We start from the raw sequence: 12,046 nt of genomic DNA on the forward strand, positions 1-12,046 counted from the left end.
CACACACACACACACACACACACACACACACACACACACACACACACACACACACACACACACACACACACACACACACACACACGCCAACAAGTAATCTAACTAACAATTCCAAAACGAATTTCTTATACACAGTGTAAGGGGATAAAGAATATGTACATAAAGATATATGAATGAGTGATGGTGCAGAGCAGCATAGGCAAGATACAGTAGATGGTATCGAGTACAGTATATACATATGAGATTTTACATTACATTTAAGTCATTTGGCAGACGCTCTTATCCAGAGCGACTTACAAATTGGAGATGAGTATGTAAACAAAGTGGCATAGTTAAAGTGGCTAGTGATACATGTATTACATAAGGATGCAGTAGATGATAGAGTACAGTATATAGGTATACATATGAGATGAATAATGTAGGGTATGTAAACATTATATTAGGTAGCATTGTTTTGTTTTTTTCACCTTTATTTAACCAGGTAGGCTAGTTGAGAACAAGTTCTCATTTGCAACTGCGACCTGGCCAAGATAAAGCATAGCAGTGTGAACAGACAACACAGAGTTACACATGGAGTAAACAATTAACAAGTCAATAACACAGTAGGAAAAAAAGGGGAGTCTATATACATTGTGTGCAAAAGGCATGAGGAGGTAAGCGAATAATTACAATATTGCAGATTAACACTGGATTGATAAATGATCATGTACAGGTAGAGATATTGGTGTGCAAAAGAGCAGAAAAGTAAATAAATAAAAACAGTATGGGGATGAGGTAGGTGAAAATGGGTGGGCTATTTACCAATAGACTATGTACAGCTGCAGCGATCGGTTAGCTGCTCAGATAGCAGATGTTTGAAGTTGGTGAGGGAGATAAAAGTCTCCAACTTCAGGGATTTTTGCAATTCGTTCCAGTCACAGGCAGCAGAGTACTGGAACGAAAGGCGGCCAAATGAGGTGTTGGCTTTAGGGATGATCAGTGAGATACCTGCTGGAGCGCGTGCTACGGATGGGTGTTGTCATCGTGACCAGTGAACTGAGATAAGGCGGAGCTTTACCTAGCATGGACTTGTAGATGACCTGGAGCCAGTGGGTCTGGCGACGAATATGTAGCGAGGGCCAGCCGACTAGAGCATACAAGTCGCAGTGGTGGGTGGTATAAGGTGCTTTAGTGACAAAACGGATGGCACTGTGATAAACTGCATCCAGTTTGCTGAGTAGAGTGTTGGAAGCAATTTTGTAGCTGACATCGCCGAAGTCGAGGATCGGTAGGATAGTCAGTTTTACGAGGGTAAGTTTGGCGGTGTGAGTGAAGGAGGCTTTGTTGCGGAATAGAAAGCCGACTCTTGATTTGATTTTCGATTGGAGATGTTTGATATGAGTCTGGAAGGAGAGTTTACAGTCTAGCCAGACACCTAGGTACTTATAGATGTCCACATATTCAAGGTCGGAACCATCCAGGGTGGTGATGCTAGTCGGGCGTGCGGGTGCAGGCAGCGATCGGTTGAAAAGCATGCATTTGGTTTTACTAGCGTTTAAGAGCAGTTGGAGGCCACGGAAAGAGTGTTGTATGGCATTGAAGCTCGTTTAAAGTGGCTAGTGGATATATTTTACATCATTTCCCATCAATCCCATTATTAAAGTGGCTGGAGTTGAGTCAGTGTGTTGGCAGCAGCCACTCAATGTTAGTGGTTGCTGTTTAACAGTCTGATGGCCTTGAGATAGAAGCTGTTTTTCAGTCTCTCGGTCCCAGCTTAGATGCACCTGTACTGACCTCGCCTTCTGGATAATAGCGGGGTGAACAGGCAGTGGCTCGGGTGGTTGTTGTCCTTGATGATCTTTATGGCCTTCCTGTAATATCGGGTGGTGTAGGTGTCCTGGAGGGCAGGTAGTTTGCCCCCGGTGATGCGTTGTGCAGACCTCACTACCCTCTGGAGAGCCTTACGGTTGTGGGTGGAGCAGTTGCCGTACCAGGCGGTGATACAGCCCGCCAGGATGCTCTCGATTGTGCATCTGTAGAAGTTTGTGAGTGCTTTTGGTGACAAGCCGAATTTCTTCAGCCTCCTGAGGTTGAAGAGGCGCTGCTGCGCCTTCTTCACAATGCTGTCTGTGTGAGTGGACCAATTCAGTTTGTCTGTGATGTGTATGCCAAGGAACTTAAAACTTACTACCCTCTCCACTACTGTTCCATCGATGTGGATAGGGGTGTGTTCCCTCTGCTGTTTCCTGAAGTCCATCATCTCCTTAGTTTTGTTGACGTTGAGTGTGAGGTTAATTTCCTGACACCACACTCCGAGGGCCCACACCACCTCCCTGTAGGCCGTCTCGTCGTTGTTGGATAATCAAGTCTACCACTGTTGTGTCGTCCGCAAACATGATGATTGAGTTGGAGGCGTGTGTGGCCACGCAGTCGTGGGTGAACAGGGAGTACAGGAGAGGGCTCAGAACGCACCCTTGTGGGGCCCCAGTGTTGAGGATCAGCGGGGTGGAGATGTTGTTGCCTACCCTCACCACCTGGGGTGGGCCGTCAGGAAGTCCAGTACCCAGTTGCACAGGGCGAGGTCGAGACCCTGGGTCGAGCTTGGAGGGCACTATGGTGTTAAATGCCGAGCTGTAGTCGATGAACAGCATTCTCACATAGGTATTCCTCTTGTCCAGATGGGTTAGGGCAGTGTGCAGTGTGGTTGAGATTGCATCGTCTGTGGACCTATTTGGGCTGTAAGCAAATTGGAGTAGGTCTAGGGTGTCAGGTAGGGTAGAGGTGATATGGTCCTTGACTAGTCTCTCAAAGCACTTCATGATGACGGAAGTGAGTGCTACGGGGCGGTAGTCGTTTAGCTCAGTTACCTTAGCTTTCTTGGGAACAGGAACAATGGTGGCCCTCTTGAAGCATGTGGGAACAGCAGACTGGGATAAGGATAGATTGAATATGTCCGTAAACACACCAGCCAGCTGGTCTGCGCATGCTCTGAGGACGCGGCTGGGGATGCCGTCTGGGCCTGCAGCCTTGCGAGGGTTATCACGTTTAAATGTTTTACTCACCTCGGCTGCAGTGAAGGAGAGACCGCATGTTTTCGTTGCAGGCCGTGTGTCAGTGGCACTGTATTGTCCTCAAAGCGGGCAAAAAAGTTATTTAGTCTGCCTGGGAGCAAGGCATCCTGGTCCGTGACGGGGCTGGTTTTCTTTTTGTAATCCGTGATTGACTGTAGACCCTGCCACATACCTCTTGTGTCTGAGCCGTTGAATTGACATTCTACTTTGTCTCTATACTGACGCTTAGCTTGTTTGATAGCCTTGTGGAGGGAATAGCTACACTGTTTGTATTCGGTCATGTTTCCGATCACCTTGCTCTGATTAAAAGCAGTGGTTCGCGCTTTCAGTTTCACGCGAATGCTGCCATCAATCCACGGTTTCTGGTTTGGGAATGTTTTAATCGTTGCTATGGGAACGACATCTTCAACGCACGTTCTAATGAACTCGCACACCGAATCAGCGTATTCGTCAATGTTGTTGTCTGACGCAATACGAAACATATCCCAGTCCACGTGATGGAAGCAGTCTTGGAGTGTGGAATCAGATTGGTCGAACCAGCGTTGGACAGATCTCAGCGTGGGAGCTTCTTGTTTTAGTTTCTGTCTGTAGGCAGGGATCAACACACACACAGCCAGCCAGCCAGACCGGTAACTAACACACACACACACACACACACACACACAGCCAGACAGGTACCACACACACACACACACACACACACACAAACAGCCAGCCAGGTAACACACACAAACAGCCAGCCAGGTACCAAACACACACGTACATGCCAGTCATTTAGCAGACGCTCTTATCCAGAGCCACTTAAAGTTAATGCATTCATCTTAAGATAAGTGGTTGTCTCACCAAGCTTTCACAGACATAGATATTAAATCTGTCCTCAATAACGTAGCTGTCAGTAGAGTCAGCTAGAAGGGTGGGGTGGGGTCAGGTGCAAGTGCTGGTTAAGTGTTTATTTTGTATTATTTTGGGGAGGCGCGGAGGAGGATCATTTAAGGTACTGTTTGTAGAGGTCGGGTTTCAGATGTTTTTCAGAAGATGGGCAGGAACTCTGCTGTCCTAGCATCAGGGAGAGATAGACAGGGACTCTGCTGTCCTAGTATCAGGGGGGAGATGGACAGGACTCTGATTCCCCAGCATCAGGGGGGAGATGGACAGGACTCTGATGTCCCAGCATCAGGGGGAAGATGGACAGGGACTCTGCTGTCCTAGTATCAGGGAGAGATAGACAGGGACTCTGCTGTCCTAGTATCAGGGGGGAGATGGACAGGACTCTGATTCCCCAGCATCAGGGGGGAGATGGACAGGACTCTGATGTCCCAGCATCAGGGGGGAGATGGACAGGGACTCTGCTGTCCTAGCATCAGGGGGAAGATGGACAGGGACTCTGCTGTCCTAGTATCAGGGGGGAGATGGACAGGACTCTGATGTCCCAGCATCAGGGGGAAGATGGACAGGGACTCTGCTGTCCTAGTATCAGGGGGGAGATGGACAGGGACTCTGATGTCCTAGTATCAGGGGGGAGATGGACAGGACTCTGATGTCCCAGCATCAGGGGGAAGATGGACAGGGACTCTGCTGTCCTAGTATCAGGGGGAAGATGGACAGGGACTCTGCTGTCCTAGTATCAGGGGGAAGATGGACAGGGACTCTGCTGTCCTAGTATCAGGGGGAAGATGGACAGGGACTCTGCTGTCCTAGTATCAGGGGGAAAATGGGCAGGGACTCTGATTCCCTAGTATCAGGGGGAAGATGGACAGGGACTCTGCTGTCCTAGTATCAGGGGGAAAATGGGCAGGGACTCTGTTGTCCTAGTATCAGGGGGAAGATGGACAGGGACTCTGCTGTCCTAGTATCAGGGGGAAGATGGACAGGGACTCTGCTATCCTAGCTCCAGGGGGAAGCTGGTTCCACCATTGAGGTACCAGGACAGATAAGAGCTTGGGTTGGGCAGGAGCTGCCCACCCGTAGGGTTGTGAGGGCCAAGAGATCTGAGGTGGCAGAACGGAGTGCTCGGGTTGGTGTAGGGTTTGATCATAGCCTGCAGGTAGGGAGGGTCGGTCAAGAGGCAAGGAGGGGAAAGGGGTTTTAAAGAAATGAATCAAAGATTGACGTCGGGAGGTTGAAGTCGCCAAGTACGAAGAGAGGTGAGCCATCGTCAGGAAATTAGCTTAAGTTCATTGAGGAACTCTCCAAAGACACCTGGTGGGCGATAGATGACAATGTTAAGCTTGAGTGGACAAAGTGACCGTGACAGCATGGAATTCAACTGAGGAGATGGACAGGTGAAAGAGAGAGAAAAGAGAGAATCTCCACTTAGGAGAAATGACGACCAGATCATCTCCGACTATGAGAGAGAACGTAGTCAGATGAAGAGAGAGCAGCTGGACTGGCAGTGTTCTCTGGGGTGATCCATGTCCCTGTCGGGGCCAGAAAGTCAAGGGACTGAAGTGCAGCTTAGGCTGAGATGAACTCGGCGTTCTTGACTGCAGATCAGGAGTTCCAAACGCTGCCAGAGACCCATAATGCCACATGGGTTGTGCTCGCAGGGTACACTACATTAGAAAGGTTGCAGCCAAGGGGAGCGTCTGTAGGGAGCCTACATGGGCTGTGCTCGCAGGGTACACTACATTAGAAAGGTTGCAGCCAAGGGGAGCGTCTGTAGGGAGCCTACATGGGCTGTGCTCGCAGGGTACACTACATTAGAAAGGTTGCAGCCAAGGGGAGCGTCTGTAGGGAGCCTACATGGGCTGTGCTCGCAGGGTACACTACATTAGAAAGGTTGCAGCCAAGGGGAGCGTCTGTAGGGAGCCTACATGGGCTGTGCTCGCAGGGTACACTACATTAGAAAGGTTGCAGCCAAGGGGAGCGTCTGTAGGGAGCCTACATGGACAGGTGCGAACAGGTATAGAAAACACACACACAGTTGGCAAAGCTTCAAAAGGGCAATATGAGAATGTGTAAATAACCAGGTAAGATACTCGAGAGAGAGAGAGTGATGTGAAGCCCTCCTCTATCCTTCCTTGAGTAACTCGGCAGAACAACTCGGCAGAACAGTCTTAGTTTTGCGACAAAACCTCCACTGACAGCTGCCACTGAGAAACACACACTACCTCTACCACACACACACACACACACACACACACGCACACGCACACACACACACAGCCAAATTGGTAAGCACCACAACTGTTGTTTATGATCAGGCTGCTCTTGCTCTCTGTCTCGGTCTCTTTCTGCTGGTCTCTCTTTCGGTGTCTCGGTCCCTCTCTCTCTGCTGGGCTCTCTTTCGGTGTCTCGGTCCCTCTCTCTCTGCTGGGCTCTCTTTCGGTGTCTCTGTCTTTCTCTGCTGGTCTCTCTTTCGGTGTCTCGGTCTCTCTCTGCTGGTCTCTCTTTCGGTGTCTCGGTCTCTCTCTCTCTGCTGGGCTCTCTTTCGGTGTCTCGGTCTCTCTCTGCTGGTCTCTCTTTCGGTGTCTCGGTCTCTCTCTCTCTGCTGGGCTCTCTTTCGGTGTCTCGGTCTCTCTCTGCTGGTCTCTCTTTCGGTGTCTCGGTCTCTCTCTCTCTGCTGGTCTCTCTTTCGGTGTCTCGGTCCCTCTCTCTCTGCTGGGCTCTCTTTCGGTGTCTCGGTCCCTCTCTCTCTGCTGGTCTCTCTTTCGGTGTCTCGGTCCCTCTCTCTGCTGGGCTCTCTTTCGGTGTCTCGGTCTCTCTCTGCTGGGCTCTCTTTCAGTGTCTCGGTCTCTCTCTGCTGGGCTCTCTTTCGGTGTCTCGGTCTCTCTCTCTCTGCTGGTCTCTCTTTCGGTGTCTCAGTCTCTCTCTCTCTGCTGGTCTCTCTTTCGGTGTCTCGGTCCCTCTCTCTCTGCTGGGCTCTCTTTCGGTGTCTCTGTCTTTCTCTGCTGGTCTCTCTTTCGGTGTCTCGGTCTCTCTCTCTCTCTCTGCTGGGCTCTCTTTCGGTGTCTCGGGCTTTCTCTGCTGGTCTCTCTTTCGGTGTCTCAGTCTGTTGCTCTCTGTCTTGGTCTCTCTGCTGGTCTCTCTTTCGGTGTCTCAGTCTCTTGCTCTGTCTTGGTCTCTCTGCTGGTCTCTCTTTCGGTTTCTCGGTCTCTCTCTCTCTTGTCGGTCTGTCGCTGTTTCGAACTGCACACACTTGTAGTAGGAAGGATGGAAGAGATGAGGGAGAGAGGAAAAGGACTGAAACACTGAGGAACTGTTCTAACCCTCTACACGTTCATGGAAAAACCATATCAGTCCTAAATTACACCCTATCCCCTATTAAGTGCACTACTTTTGACCAGGGCTCGTAGGTCCAGTCCTCTCTTATTAATGGAATGCAGGGCTATCAGAGCTGCAGGATTTCCTTCATGTGAAAATGTTTTGGAACTTGGCAAGGAGTAGAGATGGAGTGAGGGAGAGGAGACAGAAGAGATGAGCGAGACCTTTAGGAGGATGAAACAGCATGTTGACGTTTATAACCTTTAGAAACAGTCTTTATGTTGACGTTCATAACCTTTAGAAACAGTCTATGTTGACGTTCGTAACCTTTAGAAACAGTCTATGTTGACGTTCGTAACCTTTAGTAGGAGGAAACAGTCTTTATGTTGACGTTCGTAACCTTTAGAAACAGTCTATGTTGACGTTTATAACCTTTAGAAACAGTCTTTATGTTGACGTTCATAACCTTTAGAAACAGTCTATGTTGACGTTTGTAACCTTTAGTAGGAGGAAACAGTCTTTATGTTGACGTTCGTAACCTTTAGAAACAGTCTATGTTGACGTTTATAACCTTTAGAAACAGTCTATGTTGACGTTTATAACCTTTAGAAACAGTCTTTATGTTGACGTTCGTAACCTTTAGAAACAGTCTATGTTGACGTTTATAACCTTTAGAAACAGTCTATGTTGACGTTTATAACCTTTAGAAACAGTCTTTATGTTGACGTTCATAACCTTTAGAAACAGTCTATGTTGACGTTTGTAACCTTTAGTAGGAGGAAACTGTCTTTATGTTGACGTTCGTAACCTTTAGAAACAGTCTATTTTGACGTTTATAACCTTTAGTAGGAGGAAACAGTCTTTATGTTGACGTTCGTAACCTTTAGAAACAGTCTATTTTGACGTTTATAACCTTTAGTAGGAGGAAACAGTCTATGTTGACGTTTATAACCTTTAGAAACAGTCTATGTTGACGTTCGTAACCTTTAGAAACAGTCTTTATGTTGACGTTCATAACCTTTAGAAACAGTCTATGTTGACGTTCGTAACCTTTAGTAGGAGGAAACAGTCTTTATGTTGACGTTCGTAACCTTTAGAAACAGTCTATGTTGACGTTTATAACCTTTAGTAGGAGGAAACAGTCTTTATGTTGACGTTTATAACCTTTAGTAGGAGGAAACAGTCTTTATGTTGACGTTCGTAACCTTTAGAAACAGTCTATGTTGACGTTTATAACCTTTAGAAACAGTCTTTGTTGACGTTTATAACCTTTAGTAGGAGGAAACAGTCTTTATGTTGACGTTTATAACCTTTAGTAGGAGGAAACAGTCTATGTTGACGTTTATAACCTTTAGAAACAGTCTATGTTGACGTTTATAACCTTTAGTAGGAGGAAACAGTCTTTATGTTGACGTTTATAACCTTTAGTAGGAGGAAACAGTCTATGTTGACGTTTATAACCTTTAGAAACAGTCTATGTTGACGTTTATAACCTTTAGTAGGAGGAAACAGTCTTTATGTTGACGTTTATAACCTTTAGTAGGAGGAAACAGTCTATGTTGACGTTCGTAACCTTTAGAAACAGTCTATGTTGACGTTCGTAACCTTTAGAAACAGTCTATGTTGACGTTCGTAACCTTTAGAAACAGTCTATGTTGACGTTTATAACCTTTAGAAACAGTCTATGTTGACGTTCATAACCTTTAGAAACAGTCTATGTTGACGTTTATAACCTTTAGAAACAGTCTATGTTGACGTTTATAACCTTTAGAAACAGTCTATGTTGACGTTTATAACCTTTAGAAACAGTCTATGTTGACGTTCATAACCTTTAGAAACAGTCTATGTTGACGTTTATAACCTTTAGAAACAGTCTATGTTGACGTTTATAACCTTTAGAAACAGTCTATGTTGACGTTTAACACTTGAGGGACCTCAAGTTACATGACTTCTATATTTCAGGAAAGACTCATTTGTTGATGAATTCCTGTTTCTCTCCTATCCAGACTACCTAGTACCCTTGCTGTCCTCTGTCTTCATTCTCCTCTGGATCCTGGCGTTGGTCTCGGTCTTCCTCTACTGCGTGCGTCGCCGTCGGAAACATGGCAGTCACCATGGCAACGGAGCCTTGTCGTCCGCGGCAACCGACGACAACACAACCAACAATGTGCGTGAGCAGCTCAACCAGATCAAGAACCCGATCAACGAGAAACACGCCGGAGGCGGCGGCCATCTTACAGCATCGGTGGCCATCAAGGACTACGAGGATAAGAACTCGATCATCGCCAAGGTACGGACACACCACCCCCCGGAGGGGGAGGAGGACAACGATAAAGAGAGACATATGGGGAATAAAGGACGCTTTACGGTTCCAGCCAAGCAACCCGCCTACACACTGGTGGAGCGGGAAGACTGGGGCCTCAATGGAGGCCTGGGGGCCAACGGGCCCAACGACGGGGACGCCAGCTCCAAACACTGGACTAATAAACAGGACAACAGAGCCCTGGAGACGGCACACAGCATGAACAGGATGGACTACATCGTATAGCAGGAAGTGACATTGGAGGCAGGAAATAAAAGCTGTGTAAAGAATTCTCCTTCCTGGACTTTATGGTCACCCCGGCAGCGTGGTCCTTCTGACACGTTCTGTGGACAGTGTTGCCGTGCAACCAAACCCTTTGATCATGCTGAAGAGGACCAGAGGGTGTTCTGGGATTTGTAGTTTTGTAGTTCCTAAACTGTTACGTCATTATTCTGTGACTACAAGGTTGGTTTGTTTTGGATATAATGAATGGTATGTCAGATGTGGTACCCTTCTCTATTTAGTGCACTGCTTTTGACCAGAGCCCTATGGGCCAAGTGTACGATGTAGGGAGTAGGTTGCTGTTTTAGACGTTGCTCCTGATAATTTAACGCTAGCTGGCTACACTGGCAGAGAAGGTTGCTTTGTTTGGCAGGATAAGAGGGTGTTGTGTTTTCACAATTCAACACGACACTTATTCCCTATATAACGCACTTCTTTTGAGTAGAGCCCTATGGGCCCTGGTCTAAAGTAGTGCACTATGTAGGGAATAGGGGGCCATTTCAGACACGCATTGCTTTAATGTATTTCTCTCTCTCTAGTAGGTATAAACTAGTTTTGTTTACCTTTTCAGTTTCATAGCAATGTCATGAAAGTAAACCAAAAATAAATACAACTTTAGAATTATTTATTCTTTGGGCGGGTGGGGTCGATGTCAGCAGTTGCAATATGAAGAATTTGTGTCTGTTTAGAATGTGTAGATATGTACATTTATTTTTTATTAATCATTGTGTATATTTGATTTATTAACTTAAATAATAATCAAGAGCCTTAAGACATCCTTTTTATTTATATGTTCTGTCTCTAGATGTAAGGTTTTGACAGCTTAGTTTCTTTTTTTTGATAGTGAACATGTTTTTCATTTACAAAATGCCCCAAAAAAATGCTATTTTTTTGTTGTTGCCTGAAATATTTTTGTTGTTGTTTTGTTTATGATTCTACAGCGTCCATTGTTGCTTAGACTTTGCAGGCTAGAGGGGAAGAAGAAATAAAAACAAAATACAAATAAATGGTTGCTTTTGGGTTGTAAAACGATTCAGAGATTGAGTGTAGTGGCAGACATTTTCCTTGTGATTACTAATTGAACAAAAATCCTTTAGCAGCATCTTAAGTCACTCATAATCACATACTCAGAAAACAAGTATATCTGCCAATCACGCATAAAGTCATAGCTAGACCCAGGACTTGTCCCACATGGCACCCTATTCCCTATGGGCCCTGGTCAAAAGTAGTGCACTATAAAGTGAATGGGGTGCCATTTGGGATGTAACCCAATCATACTTGAATGTTAGAGGGTCAACAGTCCCGGATCGATTTGTGCTATCAGATCCATTGCATGCATGAACAAACCGAACAGGGCCTGTAATTCATACATTCTTTCAGAATAAGAGAGCTGATCTTGGATCAGGTCCTGCCTGTTCATATAAATTGTATTCATTATCTGAAAGGCCAAACTGATCCTTATACCAGCACTATGAATTGTGGGCCCTGGAACTCTCTACGAAGCAGCCACAATTCGTTAGCTAAATTTATAATAAATGAACCACCCGATGTAACTGTTTATGTTAGTGTCTATATATATATATATATATATATTTCTGTCAACTTCCACCCAGATAATGGTGTCTCATCCTGTTATTTGTAGCCAAAAATTGGGAGAGAACAAACACCTCAAACGGACCGTTACATTTTTTTTTTAAGCTTCCTGTTTCCTTATTGTTGCGGTCGACTCACATGAATATATTTTATGTCCGTTATATGCCCACACCATTAAAACACGGAAAAGCTGCTTAACGTACTTAATTATTTTTTAGGAAGGAAAAATGTCACTCATTTGTAATTAATTATACGTGATATTTCATAAATCCAGGAAACAGTGGACAATGAGAAAAGATAATATTTGTGTTGACCCAGTTGGACAACGTTCAAGTTCATTTTTCAAGTAAGTTATTTACAAATATTTAGTCAATTTAGCTCAAGCATTGACCTGCATTGTGCTGCCGGAAGTTCTTTAGTTTCTGTTTCAACTATAAAGACGGACATGTTTTCTCTTTCTGAGACCATGGCAACATTAATTTCCTGTCCTTTTTCCACCCTTGTGTTATGAGAATGTACTATGTGTTGATGTTGCAATTCTGGCAATATTTTGAAAGTCAATATTTATTAAATATTTTTTATGAAAAGAGAAATTAAAAACTGTCACCGTTCTGGA

General features: G+C 45.6%; 1 protein-coding gene across 1 annotated transcript in view; it reads left to right on the plus strand.

Annotated features, from left to right (window-relative positions):
- The window catches only part of jag1b (jagged canonical Notch ligand 1b), a 114,880-nt gene extending 102,834 nt beyond the window's left edge, over positions 1-12,046 (plus strand). The window contains exon 26 of the mRNA XM_064924485.1: positions 9,260-12,046. Within this exon, the coding sequence (XP_064780557.1) occupies positions 9,260-9,801 (542 nt within the window). The 3' untranslated portion in view covers positions 9,802-12,046. The remainder of the gene's footprint in view (positions 1-9,259) is intronic.

The sequence above is a fragment of the Oncorhynchus masou genome, chromosome 18, assembly GCF_036934945.1.
Source record: "Oncorhynchus masou masou isolate Uvic2021 chromosome 18, UVic_Omas_1.1, whole genome shotgun sequence".
Lineage (NCBI taxonomy): Eukaryota > Metazoa > Chordata > Actinopteri > Salmoniformes > Salmonidae > Oncorhynchus > Oncorhynchus masou.